At 49.9% G+C, this 10,637-nt stretch overlaps 1 protein-coding gene across 1 annotated transcript; it reads left to right on the forward strand.

Moving 5' to 3' along the window:
* The first annotated feature begins 6,051 nt into the window (after positions 1–6,051).
* Positions 6,052–9,668, forward strand: LOC125538185 (protein SMAX1-LIKE 3-like). Its single transcript, XM_048701466.1, has 3 exons — positions 6,052–7,540; positions 8,021–8,234; positions 8,375–9,668. The coding sequence occupies exons 1-3, from the start codon at positions 6,339–6,341 to the stop codon at positions 9,416–9,418; spliced, it is 2,460 nt and encodes an 819-aa protein (XP_048557423.1). The 5' UTR covers positions 6,052–6,338; the 3' UTR covers positions 9,419–9,668.
* Positions 9,669–10,637: the final 969 nt, after the last annotated feature.

Genomic DNA, 10,637 nt, shown 5'->3' on the forward strand with positions numbered 1-10,637 from the left:
TGTGATGTGGAAGAAATAAAAGCGACGGACTACATAATAAAGGTCCATATTACAAGTGGCAATATAAAGTGATGTTCTTTTGCATTAAGATTTCGTGCATCCAACCATAAAAGCACATGACAACCTCTGCTTCCCTCTGCGAAGGGCCTATCTTTTATTCTTGTCTTATACTTCATGCAAGAGTCACGGTGATCTTCACCTTTCCATTTTACATTTTATCCTTTGGCAAGCACAATGTGTTGGAAAGATCCCGATATATATGGATAATTGGATGTGGGTTTTCATGAACTATTATTGTTGACATTACCCTTGAGGTAAAAAGTTGGGAGGCAAAACTATAAGCCCATGTCTTTCTCTGTGTCCGATTAAAACTTCATAACCATAAATATCGCGTGAGTGTTAGCAATTGTGAAAGACTAAATGATGGTTGAGTATGTGGACTTGCTGAGAAGCTCTTATATTGACTCTTTCCTATGTTATGATAAATTGCAATTGCTTCAATGACTGAGATTATAGTTTGTTAGTTTTCAATGAAGTTTCTGATTCATACTTGAGTATGTGAATGAATTGTTACTTTAGAATGGGAGATCATATGACAATATGTGTATATATATATATGTATGTATATATATATATATGTTGTTGTTCTAAGAATGATCATGATGCCCTCATGTCCGTATTTTATTTTATCGACACCTCTATCTCTAAACATCTGGACATATTCTTCGATTTCGGCTTTCGCTTGAGGACAAGCGAGGTCTAAGCTTGGGGCAGTTGATATGTCCATTTTGCATCATGCTTTTATATCGATATTTATTGCATTATGGGCTGTTATTACACATTATGTCACAATACTTATGCCTATACTCTCTTATTTTACAAGGTTTACATGAAGAGGGGGAATGCTGGCAACTGGAATTCTGGGCTGGAAAAGGAGCAAATATTAGAGACCTATTCTGCACATCTCCAAAAGTCCTGAAACTTCACAGAGGCACGTTTTAGAATATATAAAAAATATTGGGCGAAAGAAGTACCGGAGGGGGGCCACCCACCGTCCACGAGGGTGGGGGGCGCACCCCCTGCCTCGTGGGCCCCTGGTGGCCCTCTGATGCCCATCTTTGGCTATATGGAGTCTTTCGTCAAGGAAAAAATGATAAGCTTGCTCACGGGACGAAACTCCGCCGCCACGAGACGGAACCTTGGCGGAACCAATCTAGGGCTCCAGCGGAGCTGTTCTGCCGGGGAAACTTCCCTTCGGGAGGGGGAAATCATTACCATCGCCATCACCAACGATCCTCTCGTCGGGACATGGTCAATCTCCATCAACATATTCACCATCACCATCTCATCTCAAACCCTAGTTCATCTCTTGTATCCAATATTTGTATCCAAACCTCAGATTGGTACCTGTGGGTTGCTAGTAGTGTTGATTACTCCTTGTAGTTGATGCTAGATGGTTTACTTGGTGGAAGATCATATGTTCAGATCCATTATGCATATTAATACCCCTCTGATTATGAACATGAATGTGCTTTGTGAGTAGTTACGTTTGTTCCTGAGGACATGGGAGAAGTCTTGCTATAAGTAGTCATGTGAATTTGGCATTCGTTTGATATTTTGATGAGATGTATGTTGTCATCCCTCTGGTGGTGTCATGTGAACGTAGACTACATGACACTTCACCATTGTTTGGGCCTAGGGGAAGGCATTGGGAAGTAATAAGTAGATGATGGGTTGCTAGAGTGACAGAAGTTTAAACCCTAGTTTATGAGTTGCTTCGTAAGGGGCTGATTTGGATCCATATGTTTCATGCTATGGTTAGGTTTACCTTAATACTTCTGTTGTAGTTGCGGATGCTTATAGTAGGGGTTAATCATAAGTGGGATGCTTGTCCAAGTAACGATAGTACCCAAGCACCGGTCCAACCATATATCAAATTATCAAAGTAACGAACGCGAATCATATGAACGTGATGAAAACTAGCTTGACAATAATTCCCATGTGTCCTCAGGAGCGCTTTCCTTCATATAAGAGTTTGTCCAGGCTTGTCCTTTTCTACAAAAAGGTTTGGGCCATCTTGCTGCACCTTATTTACTTTTATTACTTGCTACGCGTTACAAATTACCTTATCACAAAACTATCTGTTACCGATAATTTCAGTCCTTGCAGAGAATACCTTACTTAAAATTGCTTATCATTTCCTTCTGCTCCTCATTGGGTTCGACACTCTTACTTATCGAAAAGGCTATGATAGATCCCCTACACTTGTGGGTCATCAAGAACCAATCTCGCGTAAGCGTACGCGTAATGTCGGTCTGGGCCGCTTCATCCAACAATGCCGTTGAATCAAGAATCAACTAGTGACGGCAAGAAATATGTATATACCCACGCCCACAACTCTTTTGTGTTCTACTCGTGCGTATAACATCTACGCATAAACCTGGCTCGGATGCCACTGTTGGGGAACGCAGTAATTTCAAAAAAATTCATATGCACACGCAAGATCATGGTGATGCATAGCAACGAGAGGAAGAGTGTTGTCCACGTACCCTCGTAGACCGTAAGCGGAAGCATTATGACAACGCAGTTGATGTAGTCGTACGTCTTCATGATCAACCGATCCTAGTACCGAAGTTATGACACCTCCGCGATCTGCACACGTTCGGCTCGGTGACGTCCCACGAACTCATGATCCAGCAGAGTGTCAAGGGAGAGCTTCGTCATCACGACGGCGTGATGACAGTGATGATGATGCTACCGGAACAGGGCTTCGCCTAAGCACCGCTACGATATGACCGAGGTGGATTATGGTGGAGGGGGGCACTGCACACGGCTAAGAGATCAATGATCAACTTGTGTGTCTATGGGATGCCCCCTCCCCCGTATATAAAGGAGTGGAAGAGGGGGAGGGCCGGCCCTCCTATGGCGCGACCCATGGGGAGTCCTACTCTCACCGGGAGTAGGATTCCCCCCTTCCCTAGTTGAACTAGGAGTGGAAGGAAGGGGGAGAGAGGGGGAAGGAAAGGGGGGCTGGCCCCCCACCCAATTCAGATTGGGCTTGAAGGGGGCGCGCCCCCTCCTAGGCCTCCCTCTCTTTCTCTCCCACTATGGCCCAATAAGGCCCATATACCTCTCGGGGGGTTCTAGTAACCTCCCGGTGCTCCGGTATATGCCCGAACTCACCCGGAACCATTCCGACGTCCAAATATAGTCATCCAATATATCGATCTTTGTGTCTCGACCATTTAGAGACTCCTCGTCATGTCCGTGATCATATCCGGGACTCCGAACTACCTTCGGTACATAAAAAACACATAAACTCATGATACCGATCATCACCGAACGTTAAGCGTGCGGACCCTACGGGTTCAAGAACTATGTAGACATGACTGAGACACGTCTCCGGTCAATAACCAATAGAGGAACCTGGATGCTCATATTGGTTCCTACATATTCTACGAAGATCTTTATCGGTCAAACCGCATAACAACATACATTGTTCCCCTTGTCATCGGTATGTTACTTGCCCGAGATTTGATCGTCGGTATCTCAATACCTAGTTCAATCTCGTTACCGGAAAGTCTCTTTACTCGTTCTGTAATGCTACATCCCGTAACTAACTCATTAGCTACATTGCTTGCAAGGCTTATATTGATGTGCATTACCGAGAGGGCTCAGAGATACCTCTCCGACAATTGGAGTGACAAATCCTAATCTCGATCTATGCCAACTAAACAAACACCATCGGAGACACATGTAGAGCACCTTTATAATCACCCAGTTATGTTGTGACGTTTGGTAGCACACAAAGTGTTCCTCCGGTATTCGGGAGTTGCATGATCTCATAGTCATAGGAACATGTATAAGTTATGGAGAAAGCAATAGGAACAAACTAAACGATCATTGTGCTAAGCTAACGGATGGGTCAAGTCAATCACAGCATTCTCTAATGATGTGATCCCGTTAATCAAATGTCAACTCATGTCTATGGTTAGGAAACATAACCATCATTGATTCAACGAGCTAGTCAAGTAGAGGCAAAGTAGTGACACTCTATTTGTCTATGTATTCACACATGTACTAAGTTTCCGGTTAATACAATTCTAGCATGAATAATAAACATCTATCATGATATAAGGAAATATAAATAACAACTTTATTATTGCCTTTAGGGCATATTTCCTTCAGTGTCATGCAGAAATGGCAAGGGCATACGAACAACTTTAGCAGAGTGGCCAAAATGGCAGTATTCAAAACGCATTGGAATGACTGCCAAAACGGTGGCCTCCACAACAATTGAAGTGCACTCCACTACTTTTTAGAGGCTGCTGAGGCAATGTGCAAACTTAGATTCTTCAAAATTGAAGCCACCATAATTTTCTCTGCTATTTCTTCTCTATTTGTGCATATATACTCTAGTTAATAAAACCAGTACTTCACAAAAAGATTGCACAATTGCCACCATTGTTTGAATTTGATCACCATCAGTTTGCACAATTGAAGCGGACAAATCAAAAGACAAAGGGAAAACAATGTTTTACCTACTCGACATTTCATTGAACGTTTCACTCACTCTCGACCATGGATTTCGGCCAGCTGCCGGGACGAAGGGCGGATGGGGAGTTGTGTGGGGCGCAGTAGAGCTCGGCACCTTCTTGTACTTTGGAATATTGTTGTTCATGATGCGCGCTCGACTGTCGCGGACCATGCACTGCGATGGAGGTGGGGGTGGGGAGGGGGATGGAGCCGACGTCGGTAATGGTGGTGAAGGGTTATTCACTAGTGCGCCCATGTCATCCGCGGTTGAGCCGACAAGGTACTAACTTAGGTGGTGTCTGGATAACGAGGTGGGAGGCGTAAGATCTTGCAAGACACCGATGGAATGGGACATGGGGTCGTTGCGGAGTCCATGGCGTAGAACAGGGGTAGCGGGCGCTGGAAGCGTTGCTACGGAGAGGCAGGGTGACACTGTCGCCTACATGAAGGAGCTAGAATAGAAATGTTCGCGCCAAAGTCGTTTGCGGGATGGGTGCACTCCAACATATCCCCCTTTCTCCAAATACGAAGAACATAGGGCACGTTTTGGAGCACTCTCGACAATTTTCAGCGATGGGATCCGGGCTGATGACTTTACGCCTCATTCGCCAAAACGACAGTTATTATGGTGTTTGACCCGTTTCAGCGACTCTACTAGGTTTGCTCTAAGTTTTGCAAGTAGAGTGAGTTGTATGAAAGAGCTGTCCCTTTGCTAAATATATCAGGCTACTGTATGTATGGATTTTTCCCCTTTGCCATTTTTACTTGCTAGTTGTACAAAGATTCATGGCCATGATGATTACCATCACAACTCACAAACATATGTATTAATCTCAGCTTTCTCTTTCTCGCAAAAAGAAAAAACCTCGGCTTTCTATAAAAGCTTTGATGCTCATATAAATAGATTTCTGTAAGTTAATTGTGACGCCAACGCTAACTATTGCGTGCTGGATATCATCATTTGCATGTGTCATGTCTCTGTGCTAGAACCTTAATGTACTATTTTAGTGAGACCTATCTTCCACAAAGTTGATGTTTAAACTCTTGCGTACGTCCACTGAGCCAAACCAGGCCAGTGAGCAATGAACATTTGTCACTTGTCCAAATCCTTCCAGATCGAGTGATAAATCTTATGCTTGTCAGTTTGCTCACTTTGATGCAGTGACGCATAGAATTTAGCTCCCTGGTCATTCTTTAGAGGCAAGTGATGACATACAAAATTCTGGGCACAAAGATACTGCGTACGTCCATACGATCTCCTATCCCGACCTGTCTCCGAGACACTGTGGTAGAGATAGAGAGGGGGGGAAAAGCTGAGGCGCCTTTGTGTATGTGCTTTGTCAGCACATGCATTCTCCTCTACTTACCGAGCCAACAACACCTTTTTCTTTGCCACCACAAAATCCACTTTGGACCCAAAAAAATGGAGTCCCCCAAAGAGAAAGAGAAAGGGAAAGGGAAAGAGGAAGAGAGATAAACATACGCAGCCCTCCCCAACAAGAAAGGCACAAATTCATACTCCGAAATCCGTTCCTCCCTTCACCCCTAACCCCTAGTAGCTGCTAGCCGGCCTGCTCAAAAGATGAACACTCATTCACCAATATAAAGCAGCGCCACAGCCACCACTTGCTCTGCAGTGGCACCTCGTCTATATCTACACATCTCGCCGTCTTTGTCCGCACATCCTCTGAGCTAGATATCAGCCGGCTGCACGTACGTACTGCTTGCTCTGCCGTACCGTTGCTAGCTGCGTCCATCGGATCGGTTGGAGCTAGCTAGGTAGCTATTGGTGGTTGCTCGACATGAGGGCCGGGGGGTGCACCGTGCAGCAGGCGCTGACGGCGGAGGCGGCGGGGGTTGTGAAGCAGGCCGTGAGCCTGGCGCGCCGGAGGGGGAACGCGCAGGTCACGCCTCTGCACGTGGCCAGCGCGATGCTGGCGGCGCCGGCGGGGCTGCTGCGCGCGGCGTGCCTCCGCTCGCACTCGCACCCGCTCCAGTGCAAGGCGCTGGAGCTGTGCTTCAACGTCGCCCTCAACCGCCTGCCGGCCTCCGCCGCGGTCGCCTCCTCACCGCTGCTCGGCGGCCACGGCCACCACCACTACTACCCGCCGTCGCTCTCCAACGCGCTCGTCGCGGCCTTCAAGCGCGCGCAGGCGCACCAGCGGCGCGGATCCGTCGATAGCCAGCAGCAGCCGGTGCTCGCCGTCAAGATCGAGCTCGAGCAGCTCGTCGTCTCCATCCTCGACGACCCCAGCGTCAGCCGCGTCATGCGCGAGGCCGGCTTCTCCAGCACGCAGATCAAGGCCAACGTCGAGCAGACCGTGTGCAGCACCACCACCACGGCCGCCACCAACGCCAATCCCCACCAAAACCCTAACCCTAGCAGCACGGCCACCACAAGCAAGCATCAAGAAACCTCCAAGGCCAAGCTCCCACTCGGCCAGGCGCGCGACGAGGACGCTGCCGCCGTGCTCCACTGCCTGGCCGGCCGGAGCAAGACGAGGGTCGTGGTCGTTGCCGAGAACACTGCCGCGGCGGAGGCCACGGTGCGCGCGGCCATGGACAAGGTCAAGAGAGGCGAGGCCAAGCACGACGCCCTACGGAGCGCGCAGGTGGTCAGCCTCCGTGTGTCTTCGTTCCGGGAGATGCCGAGGGAGGAGGCGGAGCGGCGGCTGGGCGAGCTGCGGTGCCTCATCAAGAGCCGAGGGCATGTCCTGCTGGTGGTGGAGGACCTCAAGTGGGCGGCCGAGTTCTGGAGCGGCCACGTCCAAGGCGGTCGGAGAGGGTACTACTGCCCCGTGGAGCACGTGGTGACCGAGGTGCGCGCCCTGGCGTGCGCGGCCGGCGGTGAGCACGGGCTCTGGCTCGTCGGGTTCGGGAGCTACCAGACGTACACGAAGTGCAGGGCGGGGCAGCCGTCGCTGGAGAACCTGTGGGGGCTCCAGACGCTCACCGTCCCCGCCGGCAGCCTCGCGCTGAGCCTCACCTGCGCCTTGGACGACAGGTAAATCCGGCCGTCCCGATCTAAAGTTGTTACGTTTCCCAGGGCGCGCATCAGTATGTGAATGTCCCTGTCACTTCAGGTGGAGGAATCAGCCCGAATGGAGACGTCTCTCTGACAATTCGTTGCTGAGCAAGTAGCCTAGCTAGCTGCTACCTGCTAGTAGTAGTTCTCAGTTGTCTTGTAGCACTGACTCTCTGGTCTCTGCCCCGGCCTGCAATGTGGCTTTCACGCTTTGCTGAGGCAGGCTGCTATGAGCGTGAGCGACCGATCAGTGAAAGCTTGCGCCTTTTGCGTGCTTTCCTGGCAAAAGCTTTAGGGCCGTAGCTAGCGCCTCTCAACAGCAATATATCTTCAATTTGTTTGCCCAACTAATCAATCTTACTAGCATCATAGTCGATTGGATTAGCTGAGGACATGTGGATCGATGGGTGAGGTGAGGTGACAGTGGAATCTTATTCCGTTTGTTCTTTTTTTGTGCAGTGCACTGGGCGCAGTCAATCAGTCCATGAAAGCGAGCTCCGACATGGATGGGAACGGACCGGTGCCCCGCTGGCCGCTTTTGGGCGGCGCCCAGCTGACCTCCAGATGCTGCGGCGATTGCTCCGGCGTCAGGATTGACACCAAAGCCGCATTGCCGCCCTCCTTCGTGTCCTCGTCCACCATCCCATCCTGGCTCCAGCATTGCCGCGACCAGGTACCATACCCTAGCTAGTACTCGAGTGTCCAATCATCATCATATATAAACCTTGATGATGCATATTCCTTAATTAGTTTCTCCGATCCAATCTTATTTTGATCTTCATCACTGACCTTTGTGTTAATTTGCACCTGCAGGAGCCTACGCATGTCATGGATCTCAGCAGGAACTGGAACTCCATCTGCAGCAAACCATCTCAGCGGATGACGCTGCACTTCTCGGCACCCGTGTCTCCGGCTTCCTCCATTTCCTCCTACGAGCATGGCCACCAGCCTCGCCAGTCGTGGCTTCTCGCCGACCTCGACGGCAAGCATCCATGGAAACCCAAGTGCGAGGCCGACGAGAAGGTCTCGTCGCACGACTCGGGCGCTTCCAACGGCTCCGTGGAGGTGGAGTGCCGTTCCAGGTTCAAGGAGCTCAACGCCGAGAACCTCAAGCTTCTTTGCGCCGCATTGGAGAAGGAGGTGCCGTGGCAGAAGGAGATCGTCCCTGAGATCGCCAGCACCGTCCTCCAGTGCCGGTCAGGGATCGCCAAGAGGCGCGACAAGTCGAGGTCGACGGACGCCAAGGAGGAGACGTGGATGTTCTTCCTCGGAGGCGACGCCGACGGCAAGGAGAGGGTGGCCCGTGAGCTCGCCAACCTCGTCTTCGGCTCGCGCAAGAACTTCGTGTCCATCAAACTCGGCGCTTCCTCGACGTCCGCATCCTGCTCCACCGAGGAGCACAGGAGCAAGCGGCCCCGGACGTCGGCGGCGACCGAGGGCGAGGCCTACCTAGAGCGGCTCTACGACGCCGTCTCCGAGAATCCGCACCGTGTCATTCTCATGGATGACTTCGAGCAGGCCGATCAGTACTGCCAGGTGGGCATCAAGGAAGCCATCGACAGCGGGGTGATACGGAGCCAAACCGGCGACGAGGTCGGCGTGAGCGACACCATCGTCATCCTTTGCTGCGAGAGCTTCGACTCCAAGTCTAGAGCTTGCTCGCCGCCAACCAAGCAGATGAGGCCGGAGACCAAGGAGGAGCACACGGTTGATGATGATCACAAAGAAGCTGAGACCTCGTCGTCTTGCTTTGATCTGAACATCAACATAGAGAGTGAGCATGCGGACGAGCGTGATGTCTGCCTGCTCACGGCGGTTGACCGGACGCTGTTTTTCAGAAGACGGGAGGACTTGTGATTGTGCACATGAAGGATCCATGCATGTGTTCATCGTCAGGGGGTTTCTGATGGGGAAAAAAAAAGAAGCTAGATTAACTACATGTATGATTAGCTCTTCTTTCCGTTTGTTTCTTCGTTCAAAACTTGTAGTTTCTTTCTTTGTGGTTTGGTTTTTGGGATACCAGGGTTTAAGGATTGGATCAATGGCATATTAAATGGAGGTGATGTAAATTTGTTCTGGTGATATCAATGTGTTTTCATCTACTCTACGGTTTGGGTGTTGTGCACACCAGCACTTTGACGTGTAAGCTGTATTCTAGTGTAAAAAAAAATGTTACTATATGGAGTTGGAAGGCATAGTGTCGGTCCTATATGACTTTATTATTACCGATATGTCGGGTTATTTAAAAAAAAATTCTCAGACTGTTGATGTTTGGCTGTGTGTATCTTAACTATGTAGAGGCCGGGTGTTTCCTTTAGTGCTTATACCTTTCCTCACAATGCTATTACGCCAATAAGTAGACTTACCCCTCCAAACTGAGAAGCTAGACTAAGGATCATCCAAAAACAACAAAAATGTGGGGGCAGGCAACATGGATTTTGTAGGTAATGGAAGGCCATCCACCCTGCCCATGCATCTTGCAATGTTAGAAGATATACTTAGAACAATAATTTATTGAAAAGAAGGCCAGACAAATAGCAAGAATATGCCACACGGTCACTATAAAGGGGCAAATCCCATCACCAAAATCACGACATGACTGCAATACTTACAAACTAGCACATAAGATCCGGCGTGATGACCCTTGGAGGCGGTGTGGTGTGAATTTAGAGTGTCGGCGTGGTCGGGCGGTGCATGGCAACCTTTTTGTCGGCGCGGTGCATGGGTGCTCGCCTACTCGGGCCAGGCCATGGCTTGCAGCGGCTGTGGTGGCGTGCATGTTTTTCTACATCCGGTGGTGGCCTATCTAGGGTTAGGTTGTGGAGGGCCTCCAGTGCTGGACCTGATCCGGCCCATGGAGGTCCATCGCTCCGGCTGCCAGAGGGCTGTCTCAGCTATGATGTTGTCTGCCCCTTTGATCTATGCCCCCGAGCCAAGGTGGGGCTCCCATTTCGTGGACCAACATCGGGGATGTCCGGTGCTGAACGACGACATTTGCGCTCTAAGTCTGTCTGGTTCTTCTTGCCTGGTTCTCGGACATCTTGTTGCTCCTGTGGCAGTGGTGAGGTTGCGCTTA

This window comes from Triticum urartu, chromosome 2 (genome assembly GCF_003073215.2).
Source record: "Triticum urartu cultivar G1812 chromosome 2, Tu2.1, whole genome shotgun sequence".
NCBI classification, from domain to species: domain Eukaryota; kingdom Viridiplantae; phylum Streptophyta; class Magnoliopsida; order Poales; family Poaceae; genus Triticum; species Triticum urartu.